We start from the raw sequence: 16,240 nt of genomic DNA, 5'->3' as shown, positions 1-16,240 counted from the left end.
TTTAGAATTAGTAAGTTCCACATGTTGTTATAATAAATTCCGTATGTTACTTTCAGAATTATCCTCTCTATCTATGCTTCCTTCTGTTCTCTTTTTTGCATTTAAAAATGTTTCAATGACTTTTTTGCTGCTACTGTTTTTAATTCTTTCCTGTCGTCTTCCTAGTTAAAAACCTTGAGAATAAAAAAAGTGAAACCTCATAACAAGTAAGTATAGTAAAGCAAAACGGATCCACACAATGGCCATATCAGAAAATGTTTATCTTTTTTTCCACTTTGAGATCATCACCTGTCTACGAGGTGCTTTGTAGGTGCTTTGGTGACATGGTTGGTCATTACATTGGTCACAGTTATTTTATTTTTTATTTGTTAAATTCAGTTTAGTTTTAGTCAGCAAATATTCTTCCCTCCTACACTGCCCCGCCCCCCCCAACAATTGAGAAAGAAAGAAAAATAAAATTTCACTTAATTTCTGTTAAATAGTAGAGCAAAATAAATTTCTGCATTAGTCATGTCTAAAGAATTTTGTCTTATTCTGTTATATTTATGGTCAAAGGGGTGACTTGTGGGTACTTTTAATCTTTACTTTGTGCCCTCTGATTCTGGGCAGTTTTCTTTTGTGGTTTCTTGAAATATGATGTCCAAGCTCTTTGTGTGTGGGGGGGGGGAGAGGGGGGAACATGTAGTTTTCAGGTAGTCCAATAATTCTTAATTTATTTTTTCTTGATCAGTTTTTGAGGTTAGTTGTTTTTTGCTGTGTGATACTTTCTATTTTCTCCTGTTTTTTTAGTGTTTTGATTTTGTTTTACTATTTCTCGTTGCCTCATGGAGACATTGGTTTCTCTGTGGTCCATCCTAATTTTTAAGGAGTATATTGCCTGGGCAAGGTTTTGTACTTCTCACTCAAAGCTGTTCATTCTCTTTCCAGTTCTTTCTTCCGTAGCTTTCATTTCTTTTCCAAATTTTTTCATCTAGAATTTACCATTTTATTTATAAAAATATTTATAACTCTTTTTTAAAACCTCCAGCTTTATTTCTTCTAGGAATTCTAGGGTTTGCCCAATCTATTTTTCTTTGAGGCTTTGCTTATAGATGCTTTTGAGTCTTTCTCTTCTGGGTTTATGTCTTTAGTGTTCCTGTCATCATAATAACTTTTTTATGTCTTCATTCTTCCAGCCTGCTTCCTGACTTTGAACTTGATGTTAGGGCAGGCTTTGCACCTTCTGGAGAGAATGTTTGAGTTGGTCCTGCTGCTATTTTTTTGGGGTATTGGGTGTTGTTTTATTTTGAATCTCAGGGATAGTTCAGGCTGAGGACCTGCAAGATATCAGTGCTCCTAAAGTAGTCTAATCCAGGGCAGAGTCTAATCACTTGCTGCCTACTCTGAGTTCTGCAAATTCCTGACCTAGATTTGGGGCTGACCTACATGCTTGTGGGCTTGCTCCTTTTGGTGTTTCAGAAGACTGCTCCTGGAACCAGCCACTATCAGCTTGCTCGGAAACTCTGCTGGTTCATACTGGAATTCCTGCCCTGCTCTGAACCTATATAAGCCATGCATTGGTCTAGGAGCTGGAACTGGGATCCTACACTATACCTGGGTATCCTTGAAGGAGAAGAAGGTTTAGTGGAAAAGAAAAATGACTTCAGTTTTGGACATGTCGAATTTAAGATGTCTAACAAGCAAATGGAGATGCAGGACTGAAAGCCAGCAGGGAACTGAAGGCTGAATAAGTAGATTCATGAATCATAACCATGGAGGTGATAATTGAATCCATGGGAACTTTTGGGATAACCAAGTGAAGTAGTATAGATAGAGAAGAGCAGGGGGCCAAAGCCCCAGAGGATATCCACCATTAGTGGATGTAACCTGGATAAAGGTTCAGCAAAGTAGACTGAGAAAGTACTCAGCTTAATAGCATGGGAACTAGGATAGAGTAGTTATCACAAAAACCTGGAGAGAAGAGAGCACCAAGGAGAATAGGCTGATCAAAAGTATCCAAGGCTGCAGAGAAGTCAAGGAGAAGTGAGGATTGAAAAAAGACCAATAGATTTGGAGGGATCAGTTTTCACTTGAATGTTAAGATTGGGAGCAATACTATAGATTGTTAAGAAAATGAAGGTATTGATTGTAATGGCTTTCTCAAGGGATTTTGCCACAAAAAGAAGATGGGAGATGATAGCTCATGGAGATTGATGGATAGTGAGGGTTTTTTGAGGATATGGGAGATGTGTATTTCTAGGCAGTAGGAGAGCAGCTAGTAGACAGAGATGGAAGATAAGTGAGAGAGGAAATGATAACGGGGACATTCTGCTGGGGAAGCAGGATAGAATGGAGTCATGCATGGAGAGAGTTTTGTTCGGGCAAGAAGGGCTGCCTCTTCATGGGAGACTGGTGAAGGAGGTGATAGTGGCAAAAGGCATCTAGATGATATGAGATGAGGAGATGAGAGAAGAGGAAGCTCTTGGTAAATGACCTCAGTTTTCTCAGTGGAATATGAGGCAAGGTTCTCAGTGGAGAAAGGAGGGGAAAGGGAGTTAGGGGAAGCTGAGGAGGGATGATTTTTTTTTTTCAATTACTTTTCCTTCTAGTGGTCACCTCCTTAGTTTCTAGTTCTTTGCTTTGCTTTGCTTTTTCCTCCTTCAGGAGTAGGAAGTTTGTTTTGCTTGGTATTATTCTCTCTTTAGTATTCTCTTTTAATACTCTCCCACTCCCAAACCTGCACATGCTCTCCCCTTGAGTTTGCTATATTCTGCACTCTGTGTATCTGTGTTCATCCCTCTCTTGTTCATTTCAGATAAGAATAAGATTCATCTTATGGCTGCTTTCCCCGACCTCTTCCTCCATATTTGTGTATTCTCACACACTGAAGCTACCTTTTTTTCCCCCTAAAATCTTCCTAATAAAGTAATAAACTAGAAATGTATTCAGAAGGAAAATACACTTGAGATTATATTCAAGGGAAGGGAATAATGTATGCCAGACATTCTGCTAAGCACTTTACAGAAATTATCTTATTTGATCCTTACAGCAATTCTGTGAGGAAGGTGCTATTATTATTAACATTATTTTACAGTTGAGGAAACTGAAGCAAACAGGGTTAAGTGACTTGCCCAGTGCCACACAGCTAATATGTGTTGGAGGCTGGATTTGAACTCAGATCTTCGTGACTCTGTCCATTGCTGTTTTATGAAACACAGATCCCAGTTTTGGAAAAATGGTTGTAATTGATCAGGTTTGGTCACGCTGCTTTCTACTGAAATCGAAGGATGTTACTGGATTTGCTTTTTTAGAGCCTCATCAAGAGGAGCTCAAACCATTTTCCAGTGATATCATGTCAGTCATCAGGGATAGGTAAAACTCCCTAATCTACAGATTTTGAACTGATTTTAATGGAATGATGATTAGACTTCTTTGAGGCTAAAAATGGGGCTTTGAGCTCAATCCTACTGTGTCTTCTGTGTATTATGATGATTCCTTTTTTCAGTAAGATGTTTGTGTTGCACAGGTGGCAGTATTCAAAGATCGGGAGCAGAAAGAAATAGAAGCCATGCATTCTCTCAGGGCAGCTAACTTAGCTAAGATCACCATGGTGGATCGGATTGAAGATGTGAAATTCTGTATCTGTCGCAAGACAGCAAGTGGGTTTATGCTTCAGTGTGAGCTCTGCAAAGACTGGTTCCATAGCAGCTGTGTACCGCTTCCCAAAACAAGCTCCCAGAAAAAAGGATCCAGCTGGCAGGCCAAAGAAGTAAAATTTTTGTGCCCTCTGTGTATGCGCTCCCGAAGGCCCCGGCTAGAGACCATCTTATCCCTCTTAGTGTCCCTGCAGAAGTTGCCTGTGCGACTGCCTGAAGGAGAGGCCCTCCAGTGCTTGACAGAACGTGCCATGAGTTGGCAAGACAGAGCAAGGCAGGCACTGGCCACAGATGAACTGTCATCTGCTTTAGCCAAACTTTCTGTGTTAAGCCAGCGTATGGTGGAGCAGGCAGCCCGAGAGAAAACTGAAAAGATCATCAGTGCAGAACTCCAGAAAGCAGCCGCCAACCCTGACTTACAGGTAAATATAGTATGTTCATCCTTTTTCTGAATTGACATGATGGCATTCATCTCTGTGTCAGTGGTAAATTAAGTCTGAAATGCAATATTTTTATTCTGCCATCTAGCCTAGAGAAGCAACAGTGATTTCCTAATTACTACAGAGTAATTATAGAATCATCTTTCTGCTTGCCTAGATCAATGGTTTGAATTTACCCAAGACAGACTTTGCAAAAAACAGGTGACTGGTCAGTTTGTCAATAATTCGATTACCTATGTCACCAAGACCCTTTTAGTGATCAGTACCTATGACTTAAGACCTGCTGTTTGCTTTACCTGATAAACTAATAAATACAGGATTAGTCTCATGACACAGCAGTATATGCATGAATCTTTAACAAATATTACTATGTAGTTAATGAGATAGAAATACTTTAATTGAACTATACCTCCTTAGTGTAGAAACAAAAATGTCAGGTGTGTGGGGTAGTAGATAAGAGTTCTGGCCCATGAAGAAGCCTGGTTAAAAACCTGCCTCTAATACATGCTGGGCGAGGCAGTCACCCTCTCAGTGCTCACAGGCAACTTTATAGACTATAAATTGCAGAGTTTGTGCTGACATACAATGGTAGATAGGCGTTTCAGAGAAAGAGGGAGGGATCAGGGGGAAGCAGAGGAGAGAGAGAGAGATTGTTATTTCATGGCAGGACAAATTGTAAAAGTTTAGTTTATATTCAGTTCACCTACCTTCTCTTCCCATGTCTACCAGGAGGTAATTTGGTTAGTGACTGCTGCATGAATAGTAAACAAAGAAAGATTTTGTTACAGAATTATTTCCTGGAGAAAATTGTAACCATGTAAGTACAGTATTTGTACTTTGGACTATAAAACTAAAACTGTTTTCATATTGTAGAATTAAAGGATATTAAATGTAATTTTGAGAGTGGAAAGTAGCTTTATGCAGAGTTCTTTATAATAGTATTCATTCTAGTGAGATTTTATCATATAGATTTCTTTCATGTATAACACAAACATAGAATGTAATCACTAGCTATTGAAACTATCCCTAGGTTATTTGCCTGGCCCTAAATATAGTTCATTTCCATGGATTTGTTCAGAAGTTTTCTTTGTTCATCCTGGCATTGTTTATACTTAGGGACACCTCCCTGGCTTCCAGCAGTCCGCTTTTAGTCGGGTGGTAAGCAGTGTGTCATCCTCCCCACGGCAAACCATGGACTATGACGATGAAGAGACAGATTCAGATGAAGATATTCGGGAGACGTATGGCTATGACATGAAGGTAATTAACTAGAAAGGTCATGGTGAATATGGATGCCACCTGGACGTATTCAATAGTCTGAAGACACTGATCATTAAAGGGGCAGCCGGGTCTACCCCACAATTATCATGGAAAAGATCTTTTATATTCTGTGTTTTGTTTAAAGTCATGCTGTCATTTCTTAAATATCAGTTTTTAAAGATGCTTATACTTGATGTTTAAAGACTCTGGGGAAAGTATGCATTTTAGTTCCTTTTGTGATGTTAGTTTACCACTATTTTGTCTAGGATTATGAGACCTTGTTTAGTTTGTTTGAACCTCTTATTCAGATCCTGTTTTCATGATGCAAGTTATATATTATTTCAAAGGTAGGTAATATGTAGTCCCACAGTAAGGATATTTGGAAGATAAATATCATTTCAATAACTATATTGACATCAACATACTTATTTTTATACTTACACCACATTGGTGATAATGGGGTCCTTTTAGAATGTCAGCATTATACTGATTTGTGTTCCATTATTCGTTAGTGAAAGTTGTCTAGTTGTTCATCTTGTTAACTAGCAGTGGCGTCTGTGTCTGAAAAGAATGATTTACTGAGTCAGAATGAGCCCTATTTCACAATGGTGCATGTAATCACAAAGCTGTTACTTTTGTAGCAGGAGGCTCCTTCCAAAGAACTACCAAATATTTTTTTTTGGTTAAACTCCCTCTTGTTTTCATTGCAGAACAGCTGGGCACCTCTCAGTCTTAAGAATGTGAATTCCATCTGTAGTAAAACTCTCCAAATGTAAAATTAAAACCATCATATGCCCTTATAAATATGTCTGCTAGGAAAATAATTTTCATGAGGTAAACCTGAATTCTAATTCTTCGTGAAAGAACCTTCAGTTGTATGGATTATAATATCCTTCAGAAAGGTTGGATTTCCATTGTAACTATAAATAAACCTTAGCACCATGATCACAGAAATCAAGACTAATGATAGGACCCTTTCCCAGGCCATTCCATTTCATTTAATTGCTCGGACTTGTACTAATAACAGCATGCCATTAAAGTAATTACTCCGACTCATAATATAGATGTCTGAGAGAGTGATTTTTTAGTAAACTCTTAGGCTCTGATTTGGTGTCTAACTCCTGTTTTCTTGGATTGCCAAGGATATCTATCCACCTTACTTTTGGCGGACAAGGACACACATAATGAACAGATACTACAGAGGTTAATGCAACCCCTAAATGGTATAGGACTTCACAAACTATAGTATATATTTTGAAAATAGAATTTCACTTGCTAGAAATCAAAGACCATTTCTGCTACATACTGGGAAACCAGCAACATCTGGAAGGGGGTTAATACAGTGCTTGGCACATGTGAAGTCCTTACTAAGAGCTTTTTCATTCATTTACTAATATGCCAACTCAACAGTATTCAAGAAAAAAAGCTGACATCTAGACCAAACCTGATAAAGACCTTTTAGTACTGGAGCCAGAGGGATCATACTTGGCATTGTGTAATGTTCTATAGCAGTTAAGCAAGCTATCACTAGCTATGATGTAGAGTGGCTAGACACTATATCAGGGTTGTCCAAAATACAGCCCACGGCCCGCCTGTGGGTTTTAATTTTCACGAGCGAAAAAACAAATTAACAATTTGCATGAAATGCATATTAGATTTTTTAATTCCATCACTAATATATAATCTCGTTGATGTTAATTTTCTTTGGTGTTTTTAAGCAGTATTATGGATGGAACATATCGCATGGAATTTTCAACCGATCTGTAGGGTGCGTTCTGTCTGTACGATACAGTGTAGTCAGTATGCACCTACCTTTATACTGTTGTGTTGTCGCTTTGTTGTTTTGTGTTTGCTTTAGCACTTCATGCCTTTGCCTGTCGTATTGATGACCTGTGTTCCTCTACTTTCTATTAGTATACTAAATTTTTTATTCTGGATGTGGCCCTCGAATAATTATTTTATTTTATGCAGTCCTAAGATGACCTAAGGTTAGACAGCCCGCCTCTATATAGTGGTGAAGTGTGCTTGAAAGCAGTTTGGTAAACTGAAAAGGCAAACCTCAGTTGGTGTTTGTGTGACTAATGCTGTGGATCAGTTTTGGCTCAGTTGAGCTATGGATCAATTGACATTGGCTCAGTTTTGATTTAAAGATGTATTGGATTAGACAATGCAAAGTCCCGCTAACCTTGAGACTTTATGATTCTTGGATAGGCTCTCTTGTGTGCTGGGCGGTGTCACTTTGCTAAGTTTCCTTCCTGGTTGTTGGAAGGAAGGTTTCAAAAAGTCTCAGATTGTGTTTGATTGAGTTAGCAGTAGTGAAGGTTTAGCATATTGGTAGGATAGTGACAAGCATCCTGAGGCATCAGGATTGACCTTATTTTGATTCTGGCCCCAATGAGTGAGCACTTGTTACGTGGTAAAGGTTTCATTTGACAGTTCTCCACTGTGGAACGTTTGGCTACAAAATTGAAGCCATGCCATCAGGCTGATCATTTTTTCCTTTGTTGTTATGATTTCTAGATCATAATGATTTGAGTTTAATATTTTCCCTTAAGGAAAGGGCCTTGTATTCATTTGAGAAAAAGGTTGGAGTAGTTTGGGTAGAAACAATTCTGATCAGTCATTTTGACCACAACTATCATGCCATTTCTCGAATTGCCCAATGAATGGTTTTTCCTATAAGTGTCTTGTTTCACTTCACTTCACCTCACTTCCCATTAACTTTAGGTAGGAAGACAGAGACGGTAATGTGCTATTCATTGGAGCTGTGAATTGGCTTAACCGTTTTGTAAAATAATTAGCTCACCATCCATAGATTGCACTGCTAGGCACGTGCCCTAAGGTGTATGACAGATGACAAAAAGAAAGGCTCTATCCATATACACCCAGATAGGTAGAGCAGCACTTTCTGTAATAGCAAAATGCATAAATGTTATTGAATATTAAAGAGTGAATATGATGAATACAGAGATGCCTAGGAAGGACTTAAGTGAGCTGATGCCAAGTGAAGTCAGCAGATCCAGGAAAACAGTTTATACCATGACAGTTACATTGTGAATACAAAAACCTACAACAAAACAACTGACCGAATGCTGTGAAATTATGATGACTAAGCATGGCCCCAAAGAAGATAGATGAGAAAGTTCATTCCTCTCTTCTTGGACGAAGTGAAAGATTACGAATGTAAAATGCTATAGATAATGCTAGACTTTTTCTCAATGGCTATAGTTCTGCCAGTTTTTTTTCTTTTTTATTCTTTGTTATAACAAGTAGCTCTCTGGGAATAGAAAAGGGGGGAGTACAGTGAGAAATGTAAATGATGTAAAAATAAAAGACATCAAAAATTTAATTAAAAAAGCTTTAAAGGACCTTAACTTGTGCTTATAGCCACCTTTTGATGACTCAGAAATGATTGGAAGGAGAGAGTTCAGTGATTCCTTGTTTATCCAATGTTTAACTTGGCAAAATTTGGTTTCTTGAGTTTAGTCCTGGTGGATGTAGTGATACATTGACTTCTTTGTTTCTTCAGCCTTCTTCCATTGTCCCTGGAGCACTCTCCTTGAAAGTTTACATTCCTTAATGGTGCTTCTGTCCACTTATTTAGAGGTATCTCATTTTTAGACATTTTGCTGGCCCTTTATTTTAACTGCCCTGTTCATATTATCATAAACATCTTTCAAATGCTCATGTGTGCAGAATGACTGATTAGGAAGAAGAGCAGTAACAAAAAGCACCACAACAAAATCCTAGGAAGTGCCACTGACTATCTCAATAGAAGACATATCTTTAATATGGAGGCTCTTTTATGTCTATCCTTCCTCCTAGAACCAGAGGAACAATATACATACACAGTCCTTTTTTCTGTTCTTTGTATATAGAAATGTTCATCCATAAATCATTTCATGGTCATATTATGTGTACACAGACTTAAGGATCTTCCATACCGCTTAGTATTAAATCAGTTCGTGTGGAAGATCCTTAAGTCTGTGTGGCCATGATATGCCTTTCTTTTTAAAAAACATATTTTCAATATTATGACTTTGATAGGTTACCTATGGATGAACATTTTTATATACAAAGAACAGAAAAAAGGATTGTATGTGAAACTAAGTCTATCTTTATGCAGTTATTTTCTACTGTCCCCTTTTAAGTTTCGTTCTGCTCTCTAATATGCATTCTTTCCTGCATTTCATTGATGCTCTTTTTTTTTGTTTGTTTGCATCACTTATTCCTCTTCACTTAACCCCACTACTACTCTTTTCCCCAGTATAAACTCTCCTTTGTTACATATAATCAAGGCAAAACAAATTTGTGTTGTGTTGGTTGTCTGGAATGTCAAATTGGTTTGTATGTTATACTCTGTACCTACTGTTATTACCTCTGTTGAGAGATGGTAAGTGTACTTCGTCATCATTCTTCTGGAGTCATAATTGGTCATTGTCTTGACCTGAGTTCATAAGTCTTTGAAAGTTGTTGTTCTTTTCAGTGTTGGTCAATATGTAAATTGCTCCTCTGGTTCTGATCACTTGACTCCCCATCAGTCCATACAGTTTTCCCCAAGTTTCTCCTGAATCTGTTCTTTTTATTACCTTTTATGGCACAGTAATATTCTGTTATATTCATATGTCATAATTTGTTCAGCCTTTCTCCAATTATTGGGCATCCCCAATTTGTTTCCATTTCTTTGTTAAAACAAAAAGTATTGCTATAAATATTTTTGTACATTTGGGTTCTTTTCCTTTGTCTTAGATGTTTTAGGGATATAAGCCTAGTAGTATCTTAAAGGGTAGCTAGGTCGCACAGTGAATAGAACCTTGGGCCTTGGACTTGGAGTCAGGAAGACCTGAGTTAAAATCCAGACTTAGACACTTAGCTAGCTGTGTGATCCTGGATAAGTCACTTAACCCCTGTCTATCTCAGTTTCCTCAGTTGTAAAATGCAATAATAAGCACCTACCTAGCAAGGTTGTTGTGAGAATCAGGTCAGATAATTTATGTTTGTGAAGTGCTTAGCACAGTGCCTGATCCAGAGTAGGTATCATATAAATACTTAATCCCTTCCACTCTCAGGTTTGTTACTAGATCAAGCTACAAATTGCTTGCCTAAATGGATGGACCACTTAACAGGGCCCACCAGTAGCACATCAGCATTTGTGACATGCCTTTCACATTGATACAATTCAGTCTTTTAATCACTTTTGTCTATCTTATGGTCTTTATGTAGGATTGTGTAGTAAATTGTCTTCTCTTGGACAAGTATTTTTTTTTTAACTCAGACATTTCTGTTAAACTCTCTACCATCTTCATTTTCATCATTTTTTCTTTTTTGGTCCTTGTCCTTTCTTTTTGAAAGTTTAGCAGAAACTCCCACCACATGAATGAGAATGAAGTGAGTACAGCCAAAGTCAAATAAGAGAGAATAAATTCCAATTGCTGGTAAGAAGCCCCTGGAGAAAGGAGTTGGGCATTCTCCCTTGTTTGACATTTTTAAGTTAGGTTCTCATATGGGGAGAATCCTTTATCTCTTGTTTCTGGGTTCTTAATTAGTGGCATTAAGTGGGGATGTTGTTTTCCAGAATCACCTTTAAAGCCTTTCTCACAAGTATTCTTTTCCATAATTACTTATGCCTTCTAAAGAGTTTCCAGGAATGTTCAATTTGAGATTACTCAGGATAAACTGAACTGTCCCTTTCATTCATCACATAGCTAACTAGAACTTGATTGGTACACAGCCTATGGCTTCAGGGTTTTTAAAATTGGAGCTAAATTTTATGTGATTTTGATATTAATAGGTAGAGTCTGTCCTAAGGGCAACCAGAAAGCCTCTGAAAATAGCAGAACAGTCCTTTTCTCTGTAAATTCCTCATCCCCCCCAAGAATCTATGTTTTGAATTTTACCTCCTATTTTAAATGAAACCATTTCTTTTTAAGTTCTACAATCTCTTTGCCTATTACAGAAGTATCAACAATATTGTACTGTAACATGTAGAAATCAGTATACCTAATTTGTAATTTACTATTGAATATTTTCTGTAGACTTAGGAAGAAGCTTTGCTGTTTTTCTTTTTACTTAATACTATACAGCTTGCTATTCATTCTCCAAAAATGTTTATTTTCAGTGTGTTACACAAAGCTGTAAATTTGATTTGCAATGATAGATTATTGATATTTTCTATAGGAAGCTACAGCCCTGAAATCTTCCTTTAACAATTAGCCATAAGCCAAGTTCACTTACTGTGTAACGATAACACTCTCTTGGTTTTTTCTGCAGGACACTGCTAGTGTAAAGTCTTCTAGTAGCTTGGAACCCAATCTCTTTTGTGATGAAGAGATCCCCATCAAATCTGAGGAGGTGGTGACACATATGTGGACAGCACCATCATTCTGTGCTGAACATGCATATTCGTCTGCTTCAAAGAGTTGTTCTCAAGGTATTACTCCTCTGTTTATATACGTGGGATGGAGATGAGCCTAAAACCAAAAAGAGAAAGACATTGTGTTGATCAAAATTGAACAAAATTTTGCTGTATAAATTGTCATGTGATTGTTGATCAATGTACTGAATGGAATTTTTAGTCAAAACTGCTGCCTTGAATCATTGGGAAATGGTAGTACACAATCACCTGAATCTAGTTAAAGTTAATCTGAAAGTTTCAATTGTAATTTATGGTGTAATAGAACTTTTTAGAATAAGCCTAACTGCCCTCTTTTAAAAAATAGAGTTCAACTCTCATGCCTCCTGCCTCCATCTCTTGTGCCTTCTTTTTTCTATCTAAGCATTCCTAGTTTCTTCATTTCCTTATAAGACAGTTTCTAGACCTCTTCACTATCCTAGTTGCTTTGAACATGCTCCAGTTTGTTAATTCTCTTATTTAAAATATGCTATCCAGAACTCAACACAGTATTCTGGACATTTTCTGACCAGTGTAGAGTTGAGTGAGACTATGTTCTCCCTTGATAAAATTCTACCTCCCAAATATAATTTGTTTTTGTTTTTTTAAGTAACCACATCAGTGAGCTCGTAATGCTGGCTTATTGAGCTTTGGGTCGATTAAAACCTTCCTGTCTATAAGCTGCTATTCTTATGGAATTTTTTAAACATAAATTTAGAGCTTTGCATTTCATCTTGCTAAATTTCATCACTTGGGACTGTGTGATAATGTAGTTGAAGGAGACAACACAGTAGACCAGGCCTTGCCTCTTGAGGGCTAAGTAATTGTTAATTATAAAGTAGTTTCTAAATTAGGTATGGGGCTGGTAGTTGTTTTGTATATATGCTATGGCTCCTCTCTTTTCCCCAGTTTCTGTAAGGAAGATTGTAGGAACATAGTGATAACTATTTAGAAGAATTTCTGAGGTTCTTTTGAAGGTCCAGAATCCATTTATCTATTGTTACAAGAATATTAACAATATAAATTTCAGATTATAGAAAGCAGTACTCAGTAATTTGCTTCCTAGTCTTTAATGTATACTTATGAAAATGATTTACTGTGTTCTTGACTTGGAATTGTAGCATTCTGAACCTTAGGACACACCCCAATAAGATATAAGTGAGTTTTATATCTCTTTAGTGAAATCTAATACAGTAGGTCACACACCTGTTTGTCCCTTCATTCAGAGGATGAGTATTTTGCTTTGAAGCGTAACTATATCCCTAGTATGGTGAGAACAAAGATATATTAGGAGATTTCTGTATTTTTTTTTTTTTGGAAAAAGAAATAGTTTTAGAATCCTGAGAATCTTTTTATAACCATTTTTGTATAGAAGGAACTTTGGATACAGGGTATTGGCAAGGGTCGCTTTATGTTATTTCATGTTCTATTTTTACATTAATCCATAATGGTATATTTGTAGTTACCAGAATTAAGACTTCCACTGCAAAAAATTTCTTCATCATAAATATTTTAGTTTCTCATGGTTTTTCTTCTCAACTTATTGTCTTTGCTTTTAAAGGTTCCAGTACCCCAAGGAAACAACCCAGAAAGAGTCCTTTGGTGCCCCGAAGTTTGGAGTCTCCAGTGTTGGAGTTATCAGCTGGTGCCAAAGCCCAATTAGAGGAACTTATGATGGTTGGTGATCTTCTAGAGGTATCTCTAGATGAGACTCAACACATCTGGCGGATCTTGCAGGCCACACATCCACCCTCTGAGGACAGATTCCTGCATGTCATGGAGGTACAGATTTAAAACTTACTTTCAGATCAGGATTTTAACAGTCCCATTAATACTGAATATTGTCAGTGGAGCTAAAGCCATAATCACTAACATTCGTGTGGCACTTGAAGGTTTGCAGAGTGCTTTACATACATTTAAATTATCTCCTTTAAACCTCACAGCATCCTCATGCAGTGTAGGTACTCAAGGTATTGCAGTCCTCAGTTTGCAAATGATGAAATTAAGGCTTTAAAGAGACTTAAGTGACTTGCTCGTGGCTGTTAAGTGTCAGAAGAGGGATATAAAAACCTGTCTTCCTGATTCAATTCTGACACTTTCTATACCACGTTACCAAGCCTTGTTAAGAGTAACTGTTAGAAGGTGTGAAACATAAGCAGAGAGAGTGGTGAAATAAAGGAGTAGCATATACAGGAGGGGAGGTAAGACTGCAGGGAATGGAAAGAAAGAAACTTTTATTAGGAGTGGAACATTATCACTAGCTGCTGTCCTTTGGAAACCATACTATAACTTTTGTACATATGTAGTTTGGAAACTGGGTCTACATAGCCCTTAAATTAGGTCCAGTCCAGTTTTCAAGTTCCTGTCATTAGTTTTTCAAAGCTTCACTCTGTAAGTATTACTTTACTATCTGAAACTTCCTTTATGTACCTTCTTAAATGATTATTAGTCGTATCTTATGTTTTCCTCTATTCCTTCCATGCCCACTTTTCGTTCATTCATTATGTTGGTCTGTAGTCTTTTTCAGCTATGTCTTTGGACAATTTAGGGCTTAATATCATATTTGCCTCATAGAGGGAATTAGGTGGCCTACTTATGTTGCTGTGTTTTGAGAAAACTTCTGTGTAATTTGGAGTTACTTCTTTAAGTTTTTTTGAATTTGCTTGTGAATCCATTTGGGCTCATCTATTTTTTAAAAAAAATTTTTAGTTTCTTTCTTTAGGAAACCTAAAAAACTTCACAATTCCTAATTGCTTTTTTTTTATTGTTCCACATTGTGGAAATATTTTAAATCTCCTGATTTTCACAAAATTTCTAATTTTATCTCCCTAAAGGATGACAGTATGGAAGAGAAACCATTGAGAATAAAAGGAAAGGACTCTTCTGAGAAGAAGCGAAAGCGGAAGCTGGAAAAAGTTGAGCAGCTCTTCGGAGAAGGGAAGCAGAGGTCCAAGGAACTGAAGAAACTGGACAAACCAAAAAAGAAGAAGTTGAAGATGAGTGTAGACAAGTCAAAGGAGCTGAACAAATTGGCCAAGAAACTGGCAAAGGAAGAGGAAAGAAAGAAAAAGAGGGAGAAGGCTGCTGCAGCCAAGGTTGAACTTGTAAAGGAAAATACTGAGAAGAAGAGGGAGAAGAAGGTGCTAGACATCCCCTCAAAGTATGATTGGTCAGGAGCAGAGGAGTCAGATGATGAGAATGCAGTTTGTGCAGCACAGAATTGCCAGAGGCCTTGTAAGGACAAGGTAAATCCTAGCTCATCCCTACCTCAACCAGGTGTAAGAGAGGAAGAAGGATTTTGACTTCCAAAGGCTTATGAGAGTATAGATGTAACATGACAGTCTGTTCTTGGTGCAGCCCAAATTGACCTTTGAAATAATTTGCTTTCTGCATTTTTTTTTTATAAACCCTGGTAAATTGTGAGGCACCTAGGCCACTGGGATAACTTCCAGTAGAAGAGTCACTCATTAAAATAAAGCAAAACTAGAATACATTGGGTGAACATAGTAAGTCAGATGCAAGGAGAAGCAATACAACAACTGTTAACATGCAACTTATTTTATTTTACAATTCATCATGAATGTAGTGTTAATTACAAAGTCAATTAAATTTACTCTTAACATTCAGAATTTTTAAGAAGTCTTTAGCATAAAGATACCTATAACAAACCTAACAGTTTCTCCCTTTGTTACCTTCTGTATCATCTGTCTATTCACCCTGTATTTATGTCTGTTTTTCCTTCTTTATAGTAGTCATAAATGTGCTGAAATTTTGTTCCTATGTTCTTCACCTCGTATGTCTTTATATTTCTCATAATTGTTCACAGGATTGTAAATCTAGAGCTGGAGCCACCTAATCCATCTCCCTCATTTTACAGATGAGGAAACCCAGAGAGGTTAAAGTGACTTGTCCCCAGTCACAAAGGATCAGAGGTGGGATTTGAACCAAGGTCTTAAGAGTCTAGAGCCAGCATTCTTTCCACTATACCATGTTGACCCCTTGGCTGTTGTTTTCAATGCAATGTATTATTTCATTACATTAATTTAGCATAATTTGTTTAGTCATTCCCAAATTGTACATTTAGGATTGTAGGATCATAGAATTTAGAGCTGGAAGGAACCTTAGAGAGTAGTGAATGCAACTATTTAACTTACAGATGAGGAAACTGAGACCCAGAAAGGTAAGTTTACTTTCCCAAGGTCATTTAGGTAGAAAGTAGCAGGACCAAGATTCAGCCTCAGGTTCTTGGGCCTCAAATCCAGTACTTGTTCCAGTATCACACTGTAGGTTGTTTTCTGGTGTTTTTGAAGGTACAAATGATACTATTATAGATATCTTTGAATAGCTAGCTCAGTTCTTTTCCTTTTTACTGATAATAATGGGATTGTTTAAATCAAAAGTTATGATTAATTTATACATTTGAGAAAACAAAACAGTTTTAGTACTCTATTGGATAGCTTTCGAAAAAGATTCTAGCAATCCACATCATATATATATATATATATATATATATA

General features: G+C 37.1%; 1 protein-coding gene across 1 annotated transcript in view; it reads left to right on the top strand.

The window, feature by feature from the left end:
• KDM5A (lysine demethylase 5A) overlaps positions 1-16,240 on the top strand; it is a 106,062-nt gene that overhangs the window by 83,092 nt on the left and 6,730 nt on the right. Inside the window, exons 23-27 of the mRNA XM_036758862.1 lie at positions 3,506-4,057; positions 5,192-5,335; positions 11,606-11,765; positions 13,288-13,508; positions 14,561-14,971. Of these exons, the coding sequence (XP_036614757.1) occupies positions 3,506-4,057; positions 5,192-5,335; positions 11,606-11,765; positions 13,288-13,508; positions 14,561-14,971 (1,488 nt within the window). The remainder of the gene's footprint in view (positions 1-3,505; positions 4,058-5,191; positions 5,336-11,605; positions 11,766-13,287; positions 13,509-14,560; positions 14,972-16,240) is intronic.

The sequence above is a fragment of the Trichosurus vulpecula genome, chromosome 5 (genome assembly GCF_011100635.1).
Source record: "Trichosurus vulpecula isolate mTriVul1 chromosome 5, mTriVul1.pri, whole genome shotgun sequence".
NCBI lineage: Eukaryota > Metazoa > Chordata > Mammalia > Diprotodontia > Phalangeridae > Trichosurus > Trichosurus vulpecula.
The sequence above is the reverse complement of the archived record's forward strand: the minus strand, read 5'-3'. Positions and strand labels throughout refer to the sequence as shown.